Source organism: Lissotriton helveticus, chromosome 12 (genome assembly GCF_964261635.1).
Source record: "Lissotriton helveticus chromosome 12, aLisHel1.1, whole genome shotgun sequence".
NCBI lineage: Eukaryota > Metazoa > Chordata > Amphibia > Caudata > Salamandridae > Lissotriton > Lissotriton helveticus.
This window is the reverse complement of record NC_136073.1, coordinates 108130713-108156251: the sequence shown is the minus strand read 5'-3', so window position 1 is coordinate 108156251 and position 25539 is coordinate 108130713. Positions and strand designations below refer to the sequence as shown.

Genomic DNA, 25539 nt, shown 5'->3' with positions numbered 1-25539 from the left:
TACCGAAAACGGCTGAATGTATCTACACCAAATAATGAAAAACATGCTTTCTGAGTAAAGTTTTCTCTGCCAAATTGGATGTCATTTAATTTAGCCATTTGTTTCTGTACTGCTACCCAAAATATCATAAGGGAACTAACAAGGCAAAACAGTGTTGTGGGACCCCCTTTTTTTTTACCCTGCTTGATCACCCCGTAGCTTTCCTAGAAGAAGCTATGGTGGATGAACCTTTTTTTAGAAAGTTTAGTGAAGATTTGTCACACGGCAACAAAGTTCTTAGTAAAACTAATAATGCTCATGCGGTGGAAACTCTGATCCATCTATAAACTATACAGTACTCAAATATATCGATATATATAAAATAGAGAGAGGTGTATTTTTTTCAATAAGGAATTACCTCATTAGAAAAGTTTTACTGAGAAACCAAGCATGATTTGTAATTGTAGTCAAAGGTGGAATATTTTGACATTTCTAAAATGTTATTACTTAATTGGGATTAGATATGGCGTAGACTACTATTTCAGTTTTTAACCTCTTCTCCAGTGGTTCCCAAACTGTGCGCCGTGGCTCCCAAGGAAGCCGTCAAACCTAGCTAGGGGAGCCATGCACCAAGCACTTTAATGAATTTAATGTTGAAGGGTCTGTTGGCTTCAGTTAAACTAATTAGACTTAAACGCATCATGTCGATGATTTGTACGTGACATGCCTAAAGCTGTAAACGTAGTGCTTAATTGATGGCATGTCGAGGGTGATGACCTCCATATTTAACTGGATCCCCACGTTCCAACAATCCCAAAGTAAGTGGAAGATACCTGATTTATTTTGTTAGGCTCGTTAATAGTTTTGTTTTTTCCCAAATGCATTTTACACAAATGCAAGTTATTAGAAAAGTACAGTTGTCATGTCTATTAAACACACTAAGTATTATTAAGTATTGGCATTTTTTATTTATTTATTTATTTTATTTGTTTTTTTAAAAAGTTTTCAGTCAAACAATGACAAAAATACAATAAGAAAAGCAGATCAAATGTTCAATAAAAACATCCCTGAAGCAGAAATTACAGACACAGGGTATTGCTGCATATATGAGATGGAGGTGTAATACCCCAATTTGCTTTGTTACAAAGGAGTTCTAATATACGCAGGTCATAGCATAAAAATATATACCAATATAAAAGAATATGCATAAGAGGCTAATGAAATCCACAACATAACAGTAGGATGACCAGGGGACAATTATATTAAAGGGCAGTAGCTGCACATACATTATTCTTCTTGAGCTTCATCAGTACTCTGCCGAGCCAGTCGATATTGTGCAAAGAGACGCCAGAAACTCTTTGGGCGGTTACACGGATGGAGCATTTCATTATAAACATCGGATTGGGTATTACAATAAATCATATCTTTTTCCCACTCTGCAGTAGTAGCTACAGGACCTCGCATCCACCTCATTGCAAGACTACGCCTGGTGAAAAGAAGACCCATTGCTATCAATTTGCGTACGTTCTTCTGGAGGGGCTTTGTATACCCCAATAGCACAATTAAGGGGTACGGCGTGAGGGAGAGCCCTACAATATCGAACTTTTTAAAAACATTTGTCCAGAAGACCTCTACCTGAGGACACTTCCAAGCTATGTGGAAGAACCCAGCACCAGACATATTACAGCGTTCACAGTTATCCGAATCACGTAATTCGTACTTGTGCAGGCGTTGTGGGGTATAAAGAACTCTATTCAAGAACTTAAAATGCGCTAATCTGTGATGACCATTAATGAAGATCTTACGTGTGACTTCACAACAGTAAAGCCATATATCATCTGTGATAGGAACCCCTATGTCAGCTTGCCAAGCCAGTCGCGCATTCAAGTATTGGCATTTGTACTTGAATCATAGATACTTCCGGTACACATTTCTTGCATTACACACACATTTCCAGACAGGCCTGCTCTGTCCTTGAGCACATGGAAGTAAAACACCATTTACAGCATAAGGCCAACATTTGGAAGCAAGAAAGAGGGACGTTAAAAAAAATAAAAAATAAAGAAATCACAGCAATTTATTTTACTTGCATTGATTTGGAGGCAATTTTAGTGAGGAGACAGCAGAAATAAAGCTGTATTTGGTTTAAAAAATCATGAGTCACACAGCTGAGACAGGTGTGTTGGCACGTATGACATGGGTAGAAATGGAAGTACATGCAAATATTCTTCAAGCACAGAAACACTTTGGCAATGGGGCCTACATGCATAAGGGTGCTATCTAGCTCTGTAACAGGAATAAAAAAGTTTGAGAAGCTACTCTAAATGGGCAAAGAAGTGTAACTCGGAATATTTTATTAGCGACACCAACTTAGTAATAAGAAACACCCTGCGTATATGATTATAATACCTTCATCTGCTTCATCGCAAATATTTTTAGGGAGAAAAATGCAATAACTCGCGAGGCTGGGCTTACATCCACCCCACCCTCCAAGAAAAGTCACAGTGGGGAGCCACTGGCAATGGCCAATGGGTCAAGGGAGCCGCGAGTCAAAAAAGTTTGGGAACCACTGGTATACTCAGTTGCAGATTTAATTTACTTTAAATGAAATTATATTGTGTATTCCAGATTTTTTTTAATATCATTTTTATATCAATTGTATTTCCTTAAAATAGTATTTCCTTAAAAAGTGGGTTTCCGATATTTGTTTCTCTCTTTTTTCATTTTTTTGTTTGACCATTTATTCATATACATCACAATAGGTCAATGCTGCTGGCTATATGGTGTTGCTCGAACAAATGATATAAGGAGCCCTCTACCGCCACTTTAAAAATGGTTCCAACTTTCATTGTAAAGAACAGTTGCTACTTGATCTCAAAAATGAGCCACGTTTTCCCAGGGGAGGGTCAGTCAATTACCTTACATTCAGTATCTGCATCCAGGACTTAGATGACTCACCTCATCAAAGGTACCCCCAGGTTCAACGAGTTTTGTCTCTGCAATCATATTGGAGTGGAGTGTGGTGCGGAAATGGGGAAACAGGAGCTGCGGGAAAAGCAAAGAGGATGTTATTCATTCTGACAAGGAAGGCTCAATTTTGAGGGGTGTGGGTTGGGAGGTTGACAATATTCACACTTTGCACACCTAGAGCGAGTCTCAGTGGTTATTCTCAATCAAATCCCCTGTGGCCTTAACATACATCTGCCCAAGTAACTCAATCTTGAAATGCAGCTCCTCAATACTTCCTTTTTTGGGAACCACAACTCACCCAAGACTCAAACATGAGGGGCTACACATTTTTCGAGTAAGATGTGTATGAAGGACATGCAGAGTGTAAGAGCAGAATCCAAAACCAGAGTATGAAGGGAGGTGGAAGAGAGCATAGAACATGGTAGAAAACATACTGTACATTTATATTTTGAGGTTCAAGAAAAAAAAGGATCAACCAAGAATATCATACTTGTCTCTATTGTGACCCCATACTACCCCTTACCCCGCTGAAAAAGGCACGGTTTCAACCCCATTGAGCGTATGCTAAAAGCTTGACCTTATGCTGCTCCCCCTCCCTTGGATTCTGCACTGCTCTTGCAACCTCCCCAACCCCAAACCTCCACATCTTCAATACAGCAGCTTGTTTTGTCTTTTGTATAGTGAAAAGGCACTCCTCAAACTCCATTATTTATTTATTCTGAGTTTTATATAGCGCGAACATAACCCATGTGTATCAGAGCACTTTACAATTACCTGACATCAATCATTTAGAACACAACAGAAAGAAGAAGTATCAATACACAGTAACAATGAGGACATTTCGTACCTGGGTACGGTAATAACAACAGTATCACTAATTGAGTATACTAATGTACAGGCTAACTGCACTCATATCGAGCTAGAAAGTCTGCCGTCATATACGTTACTGTCCTTTTGTGGCAGACGCCTCTACCAGATCCAATTGTCACCAACTCCCTGATCAGTGAGGAGGTCTGTTATGGTACCTCTGGGATCCTTCTGGAGTAAGCTGAATCCATACCCGAATCCATTAACTTACAACACTGGCAGTGAATGTTTAGCACAGCGCAAACTGCCCTCTAAGTAGGAAGTAAGTGGCCACTACTTACACCCACGTTCTACCGTGTATGTTTATCACTCACACTTTTCTATTATTCGGAAGCCAGAGGGGCATGCTTTACCACTGCTGGTTGAATTTCTTACAAGACCAGAGATGGTCTGGGATTTGATGGTTGAAGACTAACCTAACCCTTGACCTCTATGTTGTTGATCTCTAGTGAGAGGAGGCCTTAAGTGAACCGAAGGCTCTCATTGGCTGCTAAGGTTGATGTTTAAAATAAACCTATTTGTGAATTGAAGGGGCCCTAAATTGACAGCCAGAAGATCTGAAAATATGAGGATTTCTTTGTAAGAAATCAGCTAGCAACAGTTAGAAAGTACTTAAGTTATTTTAAGATATAATAGGGAAAACTCAAATACAACTCAAATACTGACCGGTGGGAAAGTGTGGCCTTCATCACACTGTTTATTAAGGAGAATTGTAAATAGCTTCACATCCGGATTTTAATTTTTTAAGAGATCTTGTAGGTTGAGGTGTTCCTGTTCCAAGGGCTAATGGTCCTGGTGATTGTGATTGCTTACTTTGCCCATCAGCAATATCTCCATCTAAAGGAGTGTCTTCTATTCAGTTCTGGGTGATGACCATGTATCTGGGAAAAGCATAAATCACTGGTGGCTGCAGGGCTGTTTGGCTCAAGCAGTCTATAATTGGTTTAGTTGTAGCATTCCATGCTCACTCGTCTTATTAAGCAGTTATGGATGGGGTACCAGTGGGATGCTTGAGCTTCTATAGAGGTGTATTCCAATGGTGTTAAGCCTGTCAACCTCTGGGTAGGTTACTCCTCCATTTTTGCTGATATTGTTTTTGTTGGCCTTAGGACTCTGCGAACTGTACCACTGCCAACCATTGCTAACGTGTGTGCACTCTTTCCTTTAAAAATGGTGAAATTGGCTTATGCCCAATTGGTACATTTAATTTACTTGTAAGTCCCTAGTAGAATGTTACTACATGTACCCAAGGCATGTAAATTAAATGCTACTGGTGGGCCTGCAAAACTTATTGTGCCACCCCTTAGGTAGCCTTTTAAACATGTCTCAAGCCTTCCTTGAAAAATGTGAGTACAATTTTAAAATGCAATTTCAACCTGGCAAAATACACCTTTTGCCAGGTCTAAACCTTCCTTTTTAATTCATATAAATCACCTTTAGGTTAGGCCCTGAATAGCCCACAGAGCAGGGTGCAGTGTATTTAAAATGTTCAACATAAACTTTTTAACTTTTACATGTCCTGGTAGTGTAAAACTCTAAAAATGTGTTCTAGTATTGCAAGGCTTACCTCTCCCACAGGATAACATTGGGCTACCTTATTACATTTAATAAGTGCTAACTTTCAATTGAAATCAAGTAGGAATATCAAGTTTGGTGTCTAAAGAATTCTAATTTAAAACCCTCTTTAAAGGTAATGTTGTGTTTTGGTAACATTCCTGAAAAAACAACGTTTAGGCATTTTCCTGTCCTAACCAATTGGTGCCTGCAGCCTGTGTCCTGGGTCACATGACTAGGTGTAACTGCCAGTTGGTCTTGCTCCCAGACAGTGACACAAAGGGAGAATAGATGTTGGCAAGATGCTCCATCTCTTACTTGATAGGGATGAGGAGCTGTCACCTACCACACATGCACATCACAACGCCTCTGCCTGAGCACACTCATAAAGTGTTTGACCCTAGTCGTTTACGCCCCCAGGCAAGCTGGGACCGGGTCAGGGAGGCTGGAAATTCCAGACACCTCTGGGGGTGGAAACCTCCAGAACCTTCTCATAGTTCAAAGCTGGCACAAAGTATAAATATTCAGCCCTCAGACACAGCTCTTCAGTACACCTCGCTCTTCTTTGCTACCTCCTAACTGGTTCGCTCAGCCGATACGTCACTTCCGTTCTTAGCTGAGGAGCACTAGCCAAGTACTGATTCCTTATGCTTTGATTGTTTATCTGATGTTTGGGAGGACTTTTTTTTATTGTTTCCTGCCTCTGCTCGTGTTCTGATGTACATGTACATGTTTCCTGCTCGTAAAAATCAATACAGAAAACAGCAGCGGGCCCTTTAAAGCCGCACCTAAGTTCCAGTTCCAAAATAAGTCCTATTAATTATATACGTTTTGTGCTGCCAACCCCAACGCCAGCTGCTGTTTGGCGTTGCTGTGCTATCCAGATCAGTTAGATGTTTTGTTCAATGTTTAAGAGGGCGCACCAAATAGAAGTCCAAAATAGCCGTTTTATTTATGTTTGTAGAAAAAATCTTTATTTATCTTTATCCAATCATAAAATACAGATCACCAAATGGTATACAAAAAGGTCAGCCAACGCGTTTCACTCTCTACCAGAGAGTTTCTTCAGGGCACAGTGATCTTTTCTAGCCGCGTGGAGTCAAGTAATTCACTTTTCCAGGCTGTTTCTTAATCGGTCCTATCCACTTAATTATTCTTATATCAATCTTTTGCCTGTGTAGATCGTATCTTCCCTTTTAAACATCCATGTTCCCAATGTAGGTAGCTATTGCCCCAGAATAGATCAGGAAGTCTAAGTTCCTCTTTTCCCTGGCCGTATTTATGTTAGGTCGTAGTACTTCTGTATCGTTCGGCGTTGATATCTGTATCATAGCGGCAAGGCTGGTTCCAAGCTCGGAACCATTTTCCCTGCTCGTGTCTGTGTGTGCTCAGCTTCGGCGCCCATCTGTCAATGGTGTAACAAAGCTTGAGGGGGGCCCCCTGCAAAGTGCATGAATGAGGCCCACCATGCTCCGGTCCCAGTTAGAAGCCATCAGGCCTGCCCGTGCACATTGCCGCAGGGTGCTCCCTGGAGCACGGGGCCCTTCCCACACCGTGGGGAATGTGGGAGCTATTGTTACGCCACTACCATCTGTGCTGTCCCTCACCACCACCCATCCATCGCATCTTTTCAGGGGGTATGCTGGAATGGATAGGATGGAAATGCGCTACACTGTCGCACCTCTTCCCAGTAAGCTAGCAGTATAGCTGTCAAAGGCAGAAGCAGGGGATCCTCGTCCACGAGACTAGAATCAACCTATGGTAAGCAGCAGGTGGGATCAAATTCCTTTTACTGAATACAGCAGGTCTTGCAGACAGAGCATGAGCACTGCCTAGGCACAACCTTAAAAAGCTCTATGAAGGGGTTAGCACTGACCATGAGGGCAGTGATCCGTTTTCTTAGCATTGAATTGTTCTCTGTCTTCACAAAAAAAGTTTAATTATCTTATACCTGAGCTGAAGCTCCCCATTTTATCACCGTATGAAAACAGCACCAAAAAGTCCATGCACAGCAAAGAGCTTAAGGCTGTTTCCATCTTTGTAGTACCTTGACACCCATTGGCATGACTTTTGAGGGCTTTTTTTCTGGTGGGACAGGAGGAGGCAATCAATGAAGAGGGAGGGAGTGAGGCTGGACAGAGCAAGCAACAGTGGAGGAGGGGCAGATCCGGCAAGTAACAATGCAGGAGTAGGGTGGAAGCAGGGCAACCAACAATGAAGGGGTGGAGAAGGACCGGCCAGTAAAAGGAATAAAAAATACCTCTGATAGCGGAGAGTAGCTTAAAGAGAGAAGCAGTATTCAGGCTTTGCACCAGGGTAGGGGCAAACACATGGAGGAAGTAAAGCCGGCACTTACTGGCCAAAGAGTAGCAAAGAAATGAGAATGTTGATGAAGCCAACAAATATAAGCAATGGGTGGGCTCTCAGCCCCCTTAGTAAACAAAATGACAGCACATGCACTTACTCAGGTGAGACCTGAAGTATAACGTGAGGGCAGTAACGAACAGGGGGAAGGGGAACACTATCAAAGAGACGAAGGTGCCAACAGTGTCCCCAAAACATGTCTGTCTTACCTGAGGGGAAACACCCTTTAGCTCGCAGTCTTTACAATGCAGGACCTTTAACACACATTCTTTACCATGCAGGTAAGTACCTCCCAGGAAAGTATTTGTACCTTTACAATGCAGTATTTTACCATGATGGGGTAGGTAGAGGTTGGAGAGTTGAGGGAAACTTGAAGATTAAAGTGGTTGGTAAAGGTAATGGGAGGCTGAGAATGATGAGGGTGCAGTATGGGGTAGTGGTAAAGGGAGATGAGAGTGATTTGCGGGTTGAGGGGTGAGTCGCTGTAAATGAAGGCGAGGGTAAATTGAGAGTTCAGTGGTGAGTAGAGGTAAAGTGAGGTTAGGGTGACTTGTGGGTTGAGGGGTGTGTAGACGTAAAGGGGGTGAGGATGACTGGGGACTCAAGGGTAGGTATAGGTGGGAGGAGGTGAGGGTGAATTGAGGGTTCAGGTGTCAGTAGCGGTAAGGGGAGGTGAGATGAAGGTGACTTGAAGGCTCTGGGCAGGTAGAGGTAAGGGGAGGTGAGGGTGACTTGAGGGTTCAGGGATAGGAAGAGTTATTATAAGCATATGCATATCACATGTTAAGGTATGGCCTGTTGTATTCTATTCTATGGTATGGTATGTTTTTGTAGGTTATGGTTTGTTATTGTATGATATGGTATGTCATGGTCTGTTACTGTACAATATGGTATGGTAGGATGTGTTATGTCACGGCCTGTTTTTATATAGTAAATTATGGTGTGATTCTGGTATGGCATGTTAGTGAGGCGTACAAACTATGAACTGCTAACAGCACACAACAAATATTTGCAAAGCCAATAGGTCTTGCCTTTGGGGCCTATTTGCTTTGTCAATTAGTGGGACTTCCTCAAACAAACGGTTTGGTTGAGAGAATGAACCGTGTGATTGTAGAATGCATTAAACGGGCCAAAGACAACAATTATGATGTGGGTTAGATCCATGTTATGGTTCTATCGCACAACTCCGCACTCACTAAAGTTGCACCATTTGTTTCTCTCAAGGGTAGGATACCTTCTTCCACTCTTTATCCAGCTTGGCTGTTGAGAACAGTTTCCAAAAAAGTGTTGTGTAGCATAGATAATGTTGCTTTGAAAGCACGTGTGAAGGAAGCCCAGAGTAAAATGTCAGACAGATACAATTTGAAAAAATCTGTTAAGAAAATTGTGGTGTCGCCTGGTGACATGGTGCGTATCAAAAATTCAAGATTTGTCAGGAAAGGGTACAACAAGTTTAGTGATGCTGTATGTGTGGAAAAAGTTTGTGGGGGTGCGGTAATGGTTGAAGGAGGACATTGGTGGAATTTAAGCAAAATTGTCAAAGTTAATGGAGATAGTGTTAACAATTCAAGTTTGAAAAGTGTTTCTGCAGACAGTGCTCATTGTATTTTTGATCATACTAAGGTGACTTATTCTTCTAGTGATCAAAGGAAAAATATGGATTCTTCTTTGTCACATAATAGGGTCTCTAATGCAAAAGTTTCGACTAATGTTATTCCTAATGAGTTGTTTGTGCATGAAATGAACAATCCTGCATTAAGGATGTCTGTACGTGTTACTCGACTTCCTTGGAGACTACGTTGAATTGCTAAATATTTTACTACATTTTACTGGCATTTGTTTATCCACTTTTTGTACTGTTTTAGTTTTATTTTTATTTTTTTCTTCAGTTCTGTTTCTTTCTCTTTCTTTTTTTTATTCAGTTTAATGAAAAAGAGATAATGTTGTATTTAGATATGCTTGTTAGAAGCACATTGTTAGGAATCTATTAGGTTGTCATGGTTCTCTGTGGTTCTAGTTTTGTATACTGGCAGTTGGTGCCTCTCAGGGGATGTGAGAGGAGCGGTAGCTCGTTTATCCTGCAAATAAACCTACAAACCTTGCTACTGCGTTCTTCTTTATTTATTTGAAGTGTGAAGATACCACACTGTACAGCATCCCTAACACTGTGCAGATTGGCCAAGGTTTGCAAAAAAGCCAACTGTTTCCTTTTGCTGGCACCATGTATGTGTGTGTGCCTACATAAAACACTCGCACTTAAACACACAGGAGTCGAAACAAACAGGCATTGGGAGACACAGCTAGACATGTGCACATATAATACCGGAGGGAAAACCTCTAACACAAAAATTATTCTTTTTACTGTATAATTATAATCAGAAGTAACACGTCCTTCCAGCTGGTCGGACCGAACAGTCCAATGTTGCGTTTTCTGATCAGCGACCAGTGCATCCAACAAATAACACCGAACATGTCTGTCTTCAGCTTTATCTAGATAGGTTTGTTTTACGAATGTGCGACGTGTTAATGTGACATTTTGTGTGTTTTGCTGGCGTTGGTAGAATATAGAAGACATATTGTTGAATGCCGTCCGATCCATTAGACAACATCCTGCCACTAAAGGTGTATGCGTTTCTTTATTTTCCGATGGATATACAACTCTCTGAGTTGAGGGGATCTGGAGTTGGAGGTGCCCAGCAGGAACAGACCCAGAAAGGGATGGCCGCCAGGATGAGGGGGGCATAGATGGAGAAGGTGACCTGACAGAGATGGCCAGACACAGGGAGAAAGAAGAGAACCAGTATCAAGCAGGAGGGGATTGGGGGACCCCAAGAAAAGGCGACCTCAGAAAGCCTCCGACATTTCATCTTGGGCTTTGACTGCATAGAAAATGTAACAAGATAAGAGCACGAGACTGTAGAGAGCCACCTGGCCCCTCACATACATTGTATCAACACACACACACACGCACGCCTTCACCCTCGGGACGGGCACGCCCCGAGGTATATATTAAAAGCGCGGAAGACCGCTCGGGGTCTTTCCGGCATACCACCAACCTGTGTGTGTGTCATTCAATTGTGTGTTCCACGCCACGTGCGAGGCCCGGACCTCGCGCACTACACTGGCGACGAGGCCGGTTCTGCCCCTGCGCGTGCCTGGCCTTCTGCTGGAGCTCCCCGCTCCATCGCCTGCTGCTGGCTGCCGGCCGTCTATGCCTGGCGCCCCTGTGACCGCGGAGCTCGTCCGCCGGCCTGCTGCCTCGACTCGACCCGGTTCCCCGCCCACGCGCCTCCGAGGTCGGAGCGTGTTCAGCTGGCGGGAGCCGTCCGGTGAGTGGTCCTCCCCCCCCCGCCGCGTCCTTGCTGGCGCCCCCGCGCTGTGCGTGCTGGTGCCTGGGGGCCAGCCCCGCTGCGCGCACAGCGCTAGCGCGCTCCTTGTGGTGTGCTGCCCCAGAGGGGGTGGGGCGAAGAGGGGAGACGCTGCACGTCAGCCCCGGGGCCCCATATGCCGGCGCCTCCAACGCTTACGCCTGCCCTCCGCTCCGTGGCCTCGGCTTGTGATCTGCCCCTGGGACTGCCTTGAAGGGGAATTCCATCAAGCACTGGATTCCATCAAGCATTGGCAAAGTCATCATTCAAACGCGGATTGTTTCCTCTGCTGTCTGCTTCCCCCCCCCCGCACCGCTATCGCAGCCTGCTCAGGCCCTGGGGGGGGTGTATGCTGCTGCACTGTGATGCGCATAGACTAATAAATAGACACTGGCCGAGTCCACTTCTGCCTCCCGGAGGGCCACGTGGTAGGGAGCTAGGAGGCCACGTGCTCACCGTCCTGCCCCTGTTCCACGCTGCGCGGCCTGCGAAGGTAGGGAGTGATCCGAGAAAGGGGCCACCACCACCATGACCGACGCCGCCACAGGGGGTGCATCCACGTGGACGGCCGCCCATGCCGCTACACCACGCCCGCCTCCGCGGCGCAGTGCTGCCACCCACATAGTCAGCCATGCCCACACTGGAGTGGCCCCGCTTCCGCCCTTTAGCGAGACTACAGACCCAGCAACTGCGGCGCCGCGATGGAAGGCGTGGCTGGGGCGTTTGAACCTCTACTTTAAGGGGACCCGAGAAACCGACAGCACCGTGAAGAGATCACTCTTACTCCTGTATGGCGGCCCTGAGATTTACGACCTTTTCGAATCTCTCCCAAACACTGGGGAGGACGACGACTATGACGCGGCTGTGACCGCGCTAAATACCCACTTTGACCCCCAGGTCAACACCGACTATGAGAAGTTCAAGTTCAAACGGGCGTGGCAAACCGAGAATGAATCCGTGGACATGTATTATGCGAGGCTGCGCCGGCTGGCCAGCAGCTGCCCGTTTGCCGAACCGCGTGAGGAGATCAGAGACCAGATCATCGTTGGGTGCAAATCGAAACTGCTTCGGAAGCTCATCCTCAGACAACCGGGCATCACGTTGGATGCCATCCTTGTCCTCGCTCGCTCCCATGAGCTGTCTGACTCCAGAGCTGACGAGATGGAAATGGCGCTCCGGTCCCCCATTGCCCAGCAAGCGGCACCAAAAATGGCGCCCATCAAGGAAGAGACTGTTGACGCCATACAAAGGAGACCGGCGGGCGGAAGACCTCGACAGTGGCAATCCCGGGACGCCCAGTGTGCCTACTGCGGGGGAGACCATGCGGCGACCGCCGTGTGCAACGCGAAAGGAAAGACGTGCTCAAAGTGCGGTAGACTCCACCACTTTGCTGCGGTGTGCCAGGGAGGACGTTACAGGCCCAATGCTCAGAGGTCGCGAGGCGTACATGGGTCTCGATCAATGACGTCCAGAGTGAGGCAACTGTCGCTCGAGCAGGAACACCCGCCCCCGGACACGCAGGCCCAAGACCGGAGGCCATACTATGAAGACGAAGAAGACGATGAGGTCTACGTAATCTCCTACGTCAGCCGAGTAGCCACCCGGAAGAGGCCGCCGCCCATGTGCACAATATCAGTGGAAGGCTCAGAAGTCAGAGCACTCATCGACACAGGCGCCTCCGTGAACGTCATGGACTCGGACCAGTATGAACAAATGTCGCCAAAACCCGCACTGACCCCGACGAACGCTCGAATATACACGTATGGGGGCACCAAACCCATGCCGTTGCGTGGCGTCATCAGCACCACCATTCGAAATGGGGAGTACGTGACTGAAACCCGGTTCCACGTCACTGAAGGGAAGAAAGGGACGCTACTCAGCTGCAACACAGCGGAAGACCTGGGGTTGGTCTTCTTCGCCAACCAAGTTCACCAATCACACGCCGACTCCATGCTTGAAGAGTTCCCGGCGCTCTTTAGTGGCCTTGGAAAGCTCAAAGGCAAGAAGATCAAACTACACATAGATACCTCCATCCGTCCCGTCGCTTTGCGTCACAGAAGAGTGCCTTTCAACCTCCGCGCTCAGGTCGAAGAAGAGCTGAAGAAGCTCGAAGACCTCGACGTCATCGAGAAGGTGTCGGGACCGACTCCGTGGGTGTCTCCACTGGTGGTTGCCCCGAAGCCCAAGCAGCCTGGCGCCATCAGGCTGTGCATCGACATGAGGCTGCCGAACACCGCCGTGAAGAGGGAGCGCCACATCACGCCCACCATGGACGACATCGTCGCCGACCTCAACGGAGCGAAGTGGTTCTCTAAACTTGATCTCAACGCGGGTTACCACCAGCTGGAACTTGATCAGGGGAGCCGGTACATCACGACGTTCTCCACCCATGTCGGGCTCCGGAGATACAAGAGGTTGAGCTTCGGAGTGTCATCGGCAGCCGAAGTGTTTCAGAATGCAATAAAGGAGGTTCTGTCCGGGCTGAGTGGGGTCATCAACTTGAGCGACGACATTCTGATCTATTCGAACACGCTGGAGGAACACCATGCACATCTGAGGGCCACCCTACAGAGGCTACAGGAACATGGACTAACCCTCCACAGGAAGAAATGCTCATTCTACCAAGAAGCGGTGGACTTCTTCGGCTACCGATTCACGCGCGAAGGGCTCCGAGTTGACCCGAAGAAGGCGGAAGCTATCCAGAATGCCAGCACGCCCAGAAACCCCACCGAGGTGAGAAGCTTCCTCAGAATGGCCACGTACTGTGGCCGATTTATACCCAACCTGGCTGACCTGGCCGAGCCTCTCCGCACACTCACGAGACAGGACCATGAATGGGAATGGACTGGCGCAGCAAACCAAGCTTTCCAGGAAATCAAGGCGAGCCTCCTGGACAAAGCCACGATGGCTTACTTCCAGCCACGCAGGAAGACCGAATTAGTCGTGGACGCCAGCCCCGTAGGCCTCGGCGCTGTTCTACTACAAGAATATGGCCAGAATGACTGGAAACCTGTCGCATATGCGAGCAAGGCGCTCACGGACACTGAAACGCGATATGCTCAAATCGAGCGAGAGGCGCTAGCTATCAAGTGGGCCTGCCAACATTTTCACTTGTACCTCTGCGGCCAACCCTTCACCATTGTGACCGACCACAAGCCGCTCCTGCCCCTGTTCACCGGGTCCTCCAGGCTTGCCCCACCGCGGATTGAACGATGGGCCGTCCAGCTACAAGGCTACAATTTCACCCTTGTCTTCCGGCCCGGCGCCCACAATCCAGCAGACTATCTGTCCAGGCATCCGGATGTCACCAGAAAAGCAGTCCTACTGGCGGACAGTCCATTGGTGGAGGAATTTGTCCACATGGTGTCCGTGGCCGCCTGCCCGGAGACCCTCACCCTGCAGGAGATTGGAAGAGCCACCGCCGAAGATGAGACTCTGATCCGCGTCAAGAACGCCCTGGACACTGGGAGCTGGACCAGGTTTTTGGAAGGAGCTCAAGGACTTCGTCCGGAGATTAGCCATGCCCGACAACAGCTATGGCAGATCCGCCATGAATTGAGTGTCGGCGATGAAGGCGTCATACTGAGAGGGCATCTCATCGTGGTGCCAGCCAGCCTACAACAACAGACCCTCGTCATCGCTCACACAGGCCACCAAGGAACGGCCAAGACGAAGGCCAGACTACGCGACAAAGTATGGTTCCCGGCCATGGATCGCATGGTGGATGAGATGGTGCGCTCCTGTCATGCCTGCACCATCACGGGATCAGATCCAGCCCCTGCCCCAGTCATCACTGAAGAAGCGGCGACGACACCCTGGACCCAGCTGAGCATAGACTTCGGGAGCTTCCCGGATGGTCGACACACGCTGGTCGTCGTGGATTCCTTCTCAAAATTCCCTATCGTGGAACTGCTCTCCTCCACAGCATTTGGACCAGTCAAGAAAGCGCTGGATCACGTCTTTGCCACTATGGGTCTCCCGGAGGAGGTGAAGTCGGACAACGGACCCCCTTTTCAAGGGCGAGAGTTCCAGACATATCTGGAAGGCCTAGGGATAAAACACCGCAAAATCACACCGTTGTGGCCGCAAGCAAACGGCGAAGTGGAGAGGCTCATGCGGACTCTCAACAGGGCGCTCCGCATTGCCGTCAACGATGGCAAAGACCCGGAAGCTGCGCTGGACCAATTCCTGAACGCATACCGACAGACCCCGCATAGCACCACCCACTGCGCACCGGCGCATGTTCTGTTCAAAAGAGCACCAAGAGGCAACATCCCTGCGTCCTCTACATGGACCCCGGAAGAGAGAGACGGTGATGCTATCCAAGCACGGAGAACTGTCACTAACCAGAAAGCAAGCGAAAAGAGACATGCCAGACACCCGGGGTTGCAAGAAGGAGACACCGTGGTGGTACAAGATCGGCACCCCGGGTGGAAATTTAGAACCCCGTTCGAACCCGAACGGTGGATCGTGGAGAAAATTCATGGAACAATGGTGACGGCCCGCCTCGGCCAACAGACTGTCACACGGAATATCTCTTGTTTCAAACGAATAGGAGTGCCGGCTGGCACTCCCCAGGAGGCCGACGAAACCATCGATGTCGGCGCAGATGGTCCGATTGATGGAAGAACGGGGGCCCAAAACTCCGTGCCCCTCCCGAGATGTGACCAGCCAGGAAGCGACGGACATCACCCCGGTGTGCCCCGAATCGAAACAACTGGGTGCCCTTCTTCCTCCCGAGGTGAAACGACAGCCCCGGCCGGGGCTGTTGAGTCCCCTGTCCGGTCCAACCACAGATACCACCTGCGGCCTAATCCTGGGCCAAGCCAAAGACTCCGAGACTTTATGTGCACTTCCCCTTAGCCCTTGTGTTTGGACAGTGTACATGTGAACCAAATTGAAGGAGGGATGTAGAGAGCCACCCGGCCCCTCACATACATTGTATCAACACACACACACACGCACGCCTTCACCCTCGGGACGGGCACGCCCCGAGGTATATATTAAAAGCGCGGAAGACCGCTCGGGGTCTTTCCGGCATACCACCAACCTGTGTGTGTGTCATTCAATTGTGTGTTCCACGCCACGTGCGAGGCCCGGACCTCGCGCACTACAGAGACGAGCAGGAAACAAGGACAAGTGTAACACTAACTGTTAATTTAACTTCGACTTGAAATGGAAATTGTGTTTTCTAAAACACAATCTTGTCATAATCTTCTATTTCTGTTGAACACTGTGGACTATAAGCAGCCGAAAGAAACTGTTTGCACAAACCTGTTAAGGTACTATTGTGTATGTTTAGGCAGAAAATATATACATATTAATTGTGTGAAAGCCTTAAGATACACAAAGCATGAGCTGGTGTGTAAACAAATTGGCTGAGACATGACAATTTTTTTTTTTTGTGCAAATAGGAGAAGGGGAAATTGTTGCATAACAAAAACGTTTGCCTCCTGCTCCATATGTTTTCGCTTCTGTGGAAGAGGGGTGCTAAAAACAATTCAGGCAATTGAACTGAAAATATTGTTTCAGCGAATATTTCGTTTTTTTTCCCCTAGTAATCCAGGGCGAGGAGGTGAGCACACAGTCACTGACAACAAATAAACTGTTTTGCTGGTGATAAAACTACTCGAGGCATCCATATAATAGCCAAAGTGAGAAGGCTGTAATTGTGCAGAAATGCTCGGGGGCCATAATGAATAGTCCTGGCCCTGCCTTTGATCCCGGGCTGTCTTTTGTTCATCCTGCCATCCTTGTTGTCAATCTTCATGTGTTTTTAAACAGTCTGCCCGCGGCAACGCTGACAGACGTCAAATGCCGACGGTGGTGCCGGATACCAGGGTTCGAGCCTCAAGGTCGCGTCCACATCCTGTGATTCTGGGCAAATCACTTAATCTCCCCGTGTCTGAATGTGTATTGTAAATACGGTGCTCATGTAAAGTGCTCCAATACCTTCGGGTCGAGTTTGCGCTATATAAAATATGCAAAAAATAAATAAATAGAAACAACGCAAACATGAGCAGCAGAGCCCAAAGAGAGTGTTTCATCAAGATTGCGGAAGGGGACAAGATTTACCGGCCTGTTTTCAATCATACTTAAAATTGAAAGGCAGGTGTAGCAGTGGTGCAAAAGGAAAGCCGTGTTGAAAAAAAGAAAAAACGAATGCGCAGGAACAAGCCTAAATGCGCACAAGTGGAAAGGTACAAGTACTGGGGTGCTGCTCCGGGGGAGTGAACTACCAAGGAAAAGGAGGGACAAATAGGAAAGATTAACCACTTTGCAGAAGGAGGAAAAATGATACAAATAGAGTTTCACATATCTGATAGAGACTTCTGGCTGCAGATTCCTTACCTTAGAATAATCCCCAAGCATCAGAATGGATCTGGAATATTTTCAAGCAGTGCCACTGTTTGCTGGTAGCTGGCATCATTTGGCTCTGCATGGCATCATCAGAGTCATCTGCAATGGAAATGATGTGTGCGGTACCTATTTAGGTGCCTCCTCAACACGCTGAAGTTAGTTCTTTCCTTTCCGCGGTAGATGCCGCTGAACACTTTAGTCACTTTTGGACTGGCTTGTTTGGACATTTTGTCAACCTATTTTTAGATGTTTTTCTTTGTGTGAAGGTGTGTCTCCCAAGAAACTGGCTGGTTTCAAACCATGTGGGGCTTGTCACAGGCAAATGTCAGTGACAGATCCCCCCTTGGTGTGCTTTGAGCAGAACCATGACTCTAGGACCTGAGAGGACAACCAAGCTATGCACCCCAAGGCACTAAGGGAGCTGTCCCTCAAGTTCCTCGCCGCCCAACGACGGTTGACTCCACAAAGCTCAAAGTCCCATTTGTGCAGAAGGTCCTGGGACCGCTCTTGGAACGTGTGCTGACGTTCATCGTTGCATTCCAAGTCATCAGGGTAGTTGGGTAAGTCCCGCAAGCATAAAAAGTCTAAGAAATCTTTGACTTTGCTGTGCCCATCGAAGTCTTCTGACGAGACCCAGGACCGTCAGCAATCCAAGCCTCGCCAGTCGCGGGAACTTGAACCCGGGTACGCTCTGTGCTTCCCTGATTTTCCTAGAGCCAGAGCGACCCCCTCCCAACTTAAAGAGTTTTATGAGGCCATACACCTCATATTTGAGTGGCCGGGCGCCTCTGGAGTGCCTTTGGGCCCCATGGGTTCGAGAGTGGCCACTAAGGGATACACAGCAGCAGGTTCCCCCTCGGCACCAGTCAGGCCTGAAGAATCCCTTGCTGGATCTGTAGCGGGCTATCAGCGAGTTCGATACTTTCCTTGATGCCCACTCCAGTGCAGGCACTCCTATGCGGCACCACCTTATCATTATCCCCGATTTCAACACAGAGTGACATCATCCGACGCCGACTCTGGAGCCAAATGGGTCCATGGTTCCTGCAGCAGAGTCAGTGCCATATTTATTTGAAAGATCTGGAGAGGGGGACAAATGGTAGGGGGCTATGGACTCTAATGGTTACCAGCTCCCTGAAGAAGAACAGAAACAAGACAACTGGTATGAGGAACTGGTGGAGGCCAGTTGGTTGGACACCTCACTTGACACTGGCCTGATTTCTCCTTAAACCGTGGCTAAGTAGCAGGGTGCCACTTTTGCGATGGGGGTGCGTAGGGCAGCTGAAGTCTTGGACCTTCAGTTGCCCACAGTGGCCATCAAGACGAACGTCTTTATGGAGGTGTTTCAGCCGGGAGTCTCACCTTCAATTAAGCATTTACAAATGCCCACTCAAGGCCTGTTCCAAGCCCTGCACAGGGGCTCCTGTGCATTGGACGATTGACTCATTCCTGGTGATCCCAGTTTCTTCACCCAGCACTCTACCCCAGAGAGCCTGCGGGTCCAAACCTCCATGTCCAGGATTAACCCCAGGGCATTCCCTAGCACTCCACCTGATAGGGAATCTAATAGGGTGGACAACTTTGGTAAAAACAAATTCTCTTCTGCCAGTCTAGCACTGCAGTTGGTGAACACCACATGCCTCTTGGGCTGTTATTCCCATGTGATATGGGACTCCGTTGCACAAGTACTGTCCATGGTCTTGTAGGAGGTCCAAGCCATACTCACCTAGGCTATAGCTGATGGACGAGATGCAGCAAAGTTCATCATACGGTGTGGACTTGACACAACCGACTCGCTGTGCAGAGCCATTTCTTCATCAGAGGTCTTGTGCCGCCACTTCTAGATGAGAACAACTGCTTTTCATGGAATGTGCAGTCTTCCCTTATGGATGTGCCCTTTGATGGCTCTCGCCTCTTTGGGGAGAAGGCAGACTCAGTGCTGGAGCTCTTTAAGGACAGCAGAGCTATGGCCAGGAGCTTGGGCTTTTCTACAACCCCTCGCCAACCCCAATACGCCGTCTGCCGCTTTTGTGGGCATGGAAGTGGTCTCCAACAATGTCCATACCTTCCTAGCCACAACGGACAACAGACTTCCCAGTCTTTTAGTGGCCGAGGGCGCATGTCCCACAGACAACGTGGGATAGGCAGCCATCAGTTGATTCAGTCCACCACCCCGGCAGCCGCTGCCTCCAAACCTCTTTAGTTTGACCCCTGAATATCATGGGCATCCAGTGGGAGGCAGGATGTGCCATCACCTGCCCCACTGGTGGTAAGTGGCATCAGACCTCTGGGTTTCTCCAGATTGTCCTAAGGGGCTACTCCCTTCCCTTTGTGGCTGCCCCACCACCCTTGCCACCTACTTACAATCGGCTGATGGAGGACCATCTCTCAATGCCTCGTCAAGAACTGCAGGCTCTCTTGGGAAAGGGAGCCATAGGGAAGTTACGTGCATCAGATGTAGGTCATGGTGGTTTTTCCCGATACTTTCTGTTTCCGAAGAAGAACAGAGGACTTCATCCTTTCCTCGGTCTGTGCCTTCTCAACCTCTTCCTGAAGAACAAGAAATTCAAAATGCTCACCCTCGCCTAACTTCTCTCTACCCTTGACCCGGTAGTGTGGATGGTAGCATTGGTCTTGCAGGATGCATATTTCCACATCCGTCCCTGCCTGCCCAACTACGTTACCTGCAAATCTTGGGAGGCAAAGAGCACTTTCAGTTTGCTGTGGTCCCTTTCGGCCTTACCGGTGCACCTCAGGTGTTCACATAAGCGATGGCGGTGGTTTCAGCGCATCTGCAGATGCTCCCTTACCCAACCGGAGCTGACTGTAGTGACAAATGCGTCAGTCCTGGGCTGGGGTGTCTACCTGGGAGAAGTGGAGATCAGAGGCCTATAGTCTCCATCGGAGTCCGAGTTCCACATCCACCAGTTGAAGTTCTGGGTTATTTGCTTGGCACTGAAAGCTTTTCTTCCTTTGATCCATGGAGGACTGGTGCAGGTGTTCACGAACAACACCACCGCCATATGGTATTACAACAAACAAAAGGGGGATCATGGACCCTTTGTCAAGAGACCCGTGTCTCTGGACATTTCTGAAACATCAGGGAATATCCCTAGTGGTTCAACACCTGGTGGTCTCTCTGAATCCACTGCGGACTAACTCAGCCGCAGATGCCTGTGTTGTCTCCATTCGGACATGGTGCAAGGTCTCTTTCAACAGTGGGGAGAGCATTGGTTAGTTCTGTTCACCACTGCTGAGAACACAAAATGTCCACAGTTTTGTGTGCAGAAGAATGCAAGGCGACTCTTGCTCAGCAGCTCTTTTCATCTTGAGAGTTGCTCCGGCATGCTATACGTGTTTCTGCCAATAACACTCCTGCCCAGAATTCTAAAGAAGATCAGTAATGACCAGACTCAAGTCATTCTCATGGCTCCAGATTGGGCATGGAAAGTCTGGTATCCCGATCTGTTGAGCATGATCATCAGTCTTCCAGTCAGACTGTTCTTTAGGAGGATCCTCAATTGCAGCAACAGGGAAGAGTTCTGCACCCAAACCTGCCCACCCTCCACCTTCATGCATGGAGATTGAGTGACAACAGCTTTCGACCTTCCTCCTGAAGTCTGTATTGTTATTCTGGCAGCAAGGAGTTCCACGAAGTTGGTATATGCCTGCTGTTGGGACAAGTTTGTATCATGGTATGACTCCCACAACGTTGCCCCCCTTGCTGCATCTTTATCAAAAGTTATTTTGTTCGCGTTGTCCTTGGTAAAGCAGGGCTCTGCTCTGGGCACAGTTAAGGGTTACCTTTCTGCCATGTTGGAATTCATGTGGTTGCCAGACCAACCTTCCCTCTTTAAGTCACCAGTTGTGGCTAGGCTCCTTAAAGGGCCTGCAGCATATGTTTCCACCTACTCCTTTCATCATGCCCCAATAGGGCCTCAACCTTGTCCTCATGTGTGCACCATTCGAGGTTCTGCACAATTGTCTCCTGAGGTTCTTGACTATAATAACTGCCTTTTTAATGGCCATAACAACAGCCAGGAGGGTCAGCAAACTGCAAGCTCTCTCTACGCACCCTCCTTATACTACCTTTTATCCTAGCAAGCTGGTTCTCTAGACATGTGCCTCCTTCCCTCCAAAGGTGACAACTTATTTCCATGTAGGCCAGAACATCACCCTACTTACCTACCCTGCTCCTCCACATCCTTCCAAAGAGGAGGGGAGACTCCGTCTGGATCCAAAAAGAGCACTGTCATTCTATTTTGACCACACAAATGAATTTTGGGTGGGTGATAAACTCTTCATGGCTATGTGGGAGCAAAACAAGGAAAGGCAGCACAGAAAAGAACTATCTCGATGGATTGCCCTAGGAGTTAAGATCTGCTATGCAATGGCCAAGAAGCAACACCCTCAGGGCTTGCGGGCTCACTCCACCAGAGCCAAGGCTGCTACCACTGTGTTAGCGCGTGGCATCTGAGACCTGGACATCTGTCAGGCAGCAACATGGGCTTCACTGCACATGTTCACCAAGCACTATTGCCTAGATAGTCAGGTCCGTCCTGCAGGACTTTCTGGTCTAATTAGTTTTGCAGTCCCACCTCCAGCGAGATATCGCTTGGGTAAAAATTCTAAGGTAAGGAGTCTACGGCTAGAAGTCTCTATCAGATGAACAAGTTGCTTACCTTCGGTAACACCTTATCTGGTAGAGACTCTATCTAGCTGCAAATTTCTTAATGAACCACCCATCCTTCCCCTCTGTGAATCAATTATGATTTAAGGAAAAACTTCTTTGGGGCCATCCCTTCACAACCCTCCGCACCCCCATGGCCGCCGCCTCCACGCTGGATGCCAGCACCCCCGAAGCTTTGAGTTGCTTCCTCCTCAACGTGTGCCCCCTGAACAGACACGCCATAGAGATCTGGGACCTCCTCGACACCCTCTCGCCAGACATCGCCTTCTTCACAGAAACATGGACCAACTCCACCTCCGCTCCTGACATCGCCACCTACATCCCTGATGGATACAAGATCCAGAGGAAGGACCACCCCAACTGCTCAGAAGGAGGACTCGCCATCGCACACAAGAGCTCCCTCTGACTCTCCACCTCCAGCACGAGTGAGAACCCGCCCACCAGTGAACACCTCCACTTCCAGATCCAGACTAGCCCCAAACAACCCTGCGAGGCACCCTCGCCTAAAGACCTCCCAGACCTTGAACTGCATTCACAACTACCATCGCCGACCTCATCACACCCCACGCAATCACCTCCATGGACAACATGCTCATCGGAGACCTCAACTTCCACCTCGACAACCTCTGCGATCCCAACTCCGCCACCCTCCTGGCCAACCTAGCCAACCTCGGACTGAAACAACTCATCACCACACCCATCCACAAGGCAGTACACACTCTCGACCCCATCGCAGGAGGTAACAACGTATTCTTAGGCCACACCATGCACCCCCCTTGATGGACCACCACTGCGTACACTTCCACGTCAACAAACCCACCGCCCCCAAACCTGCACCTCGCCCACTGCAAAGAAACTGGAGCAAGGTCACTGAGGAGCAGCTCATCTCCACCCTCAAAGGCGGTGCTTCCTCCACCTCGACCGACACCAACCTCACAGCCAAAGAACTCCAAAGATGGATCACCAACTGCGCAGACGAGCTTGCACCCCTTCGTAGCCCTGACAGACAGCGCCCTAGGAAGGCCACCTGGTTCACGGCTGACCTCTGAGAATCCATACACACCTGTAGACGTCTCGAGAAGAACTGGAGAAACAGCAAATCCTCGGCAGACCGCACCACCTACAAAAACGCCATGACAGAATATCACCAATGCATCAGATCCACCAAAAGGACCTTCATCCAGAACAAGATCCTCACCACCTCCAGCAACTCTAGGGAACTCTTCAGAATCCTCCAGGAATTCACCAAATCCCCCCAGCAAAACCACAGCCATCACCCACTCCCAGGACCTCTGCAACAAGCTCGACTCCTCCTTCCATCTGAAAATCAAGGCCCTCTACAACAACTTCAGCGAACATACTACAGAAACCACCCTTCCCTCCAGCGACGCCTGCCAGCCCACCATCACCACCTGGGATCCAGTCACCACCAAACATATTGCCACGACCATGAAGAGCACTCACTCAGGAGCACCCACGGACTCCTGCCCACCGCACATCTTCCACAGAGCCACCGCCGCCATAGCGCTCTAGCTACGATGCACCATCAATGCCTACCTCGAATCCGGCACTTTCCCCGACGACTGGAAACACGCAGAAGTTCAGCCTCTCCTCAAGAAACCCTCTGCAGACCCGAAGGACATGAAGACCTACCGACCCATTTCTCTCCTTCTCTTCGCAGCCAAAGTCACTGAGAAGATCAACGTCCAGCTAACAAACTTCATCAAAGAGAACGCCATCCTCGACTCCTCCCAGTCCAGATTCTGCAGTAACCAGAGCACCAAGACCACCCTCCATGCCGCCACAGACAACATCTGCATGCTCCTCAACCAAGTCCAGACCACAGTCCTCATCCTACTGGATTCCTGCACAGCCTTCAACACCATCTCCCACAGCACTTTCGCAGCTAGACTCCACGACGCCGGCATACAGGGAACTGCCCTCAACTGGCTCTGCTCCTTCCTCACAGGCAGAACCCAAAGGAGCAGACTCCCATCTTTCCTCTCTGAACCCATAAATATCAACTGTGGAGTACCCCAAGGATCACCGCTCAGTACCACACTCTTCAGCATCTACATGGCCCCCCTCGCCGCCATCGTCAGACAGCATGGACTCAACATAGTATCCTACACCGACAACACCCAGCTCATCCTCTCCCTCACGAAGGACCCCGAACCCACCAGACTCCGCTTCCATGAAAGAATGAAAGACATCACAGCTTGGATGAGCAGCAGCAGTCTGAAACTCAACTCGGAGAAGACAGAAGTCCTTGTCCTTGGACCCACCCCCTCAGCTTAGGACAACTCTGTGTGGCCCACCTCCCTCAGCAACCCCACACTCCCACAGACCATGCCCAGAACCTCTGCATCATACTTGACTCCTCCTTCACCATGGCCCGACAGATCAACGCCGGCACCTCCACCTGCTTCAACACCCTCCTAATCTTCCGCAAAACCTTCAAGTGGATCCCCCTGAAGCCAAAAAGACCGTCACCCATGCACTCATAACGTCACCCACGCCTACAAATCCTTCCACAGCACTGGATCCAAATAACTCAATGAAAGAGTCTTCTTCCATGTACACTAAAGGAACCTCCACTCCACTGACCTCGCCCTAGCAGAAACCCTGTGCATCAGCAGAACCAGAGAGGGTGGAAGAGCTTTCTCCTACATCACAGCCAAAGCCTAGAACAAGCTCCCAGTAAACATCAGACACTCCCCTACTCTGCACACATTCAGGAAGAGCCTCAAGACCTGGCTTTTCGGCTGAATAGGAGCTGCCCCTCCTACCCCAGCACCTTGAGACCCTCATGGGTGAGTAGCACGCTTTAAACTCCCTGACCGATTGATTAGTTCATCACACCAGTGGTCAGTGCTCATCGAGGCTCTGCGCTCCTGACGTGGAAAGTCGTGAAAAGTAACTGACTTTAGCACGCCAAGGTGCTACCTATATAGGCCCTGTGCACATCACTTAACGGTGCCAATGATGCCATGTGGAGCCGAATGACACCACCTACCTCTGCGTAGGGGTACTGCTTGAAAATCTTCTAAATCCAGTCTGACACCTGGGGATTATACTTTTTGATTTCAATACATTTTTGCCTTTTACAAAAGCGACACAAAGAAAACAAGGCAAGACAAAGAAACAAAATTGCAATAAAACTCTTGTCGTTAGTCAGAATGGATAGAAGGTAATCATTCTGATAATGCTATCTGGCACTGGTTCTTACAAACGATACAGTTGAGGCGGCAGAAATAACATACCAAAACAGATGGGTGTACACATGTTGAGCTGCCTAATATTGCCTGGTTACCATCAAGTCATTGGATACTTCTAGGTAGTGTCAAGGGTGATCAGTAGTGCCAATTGTGACAGTATATAACATAG

At 48.6% G+C, this 25539-nt stretch overlaps 1 protein-coding gene across 1 annotated transcript in view; it reads right to left on the bottom strand.

Annotated features, from left to right (window-relative positions):
* Window positions 1-25539, bottom strand: part of LOC144799501 (hydroperoxide isomerase ALOXE3-like) — a 212316-nt gene that overhangs the window by 48774 nt on the left and 138003 nt on the right. Inside the window, exon 9 of the mRNA XM_078670852.1 lies at window positions 2938-3024. Coding sequence (XP_078526978.1) covers window positions 2938-3024 — 87 coding nt within the window. The remainder of the gene's footprint in view (window positions 1-2937; window positions 3025-25539) is intronic.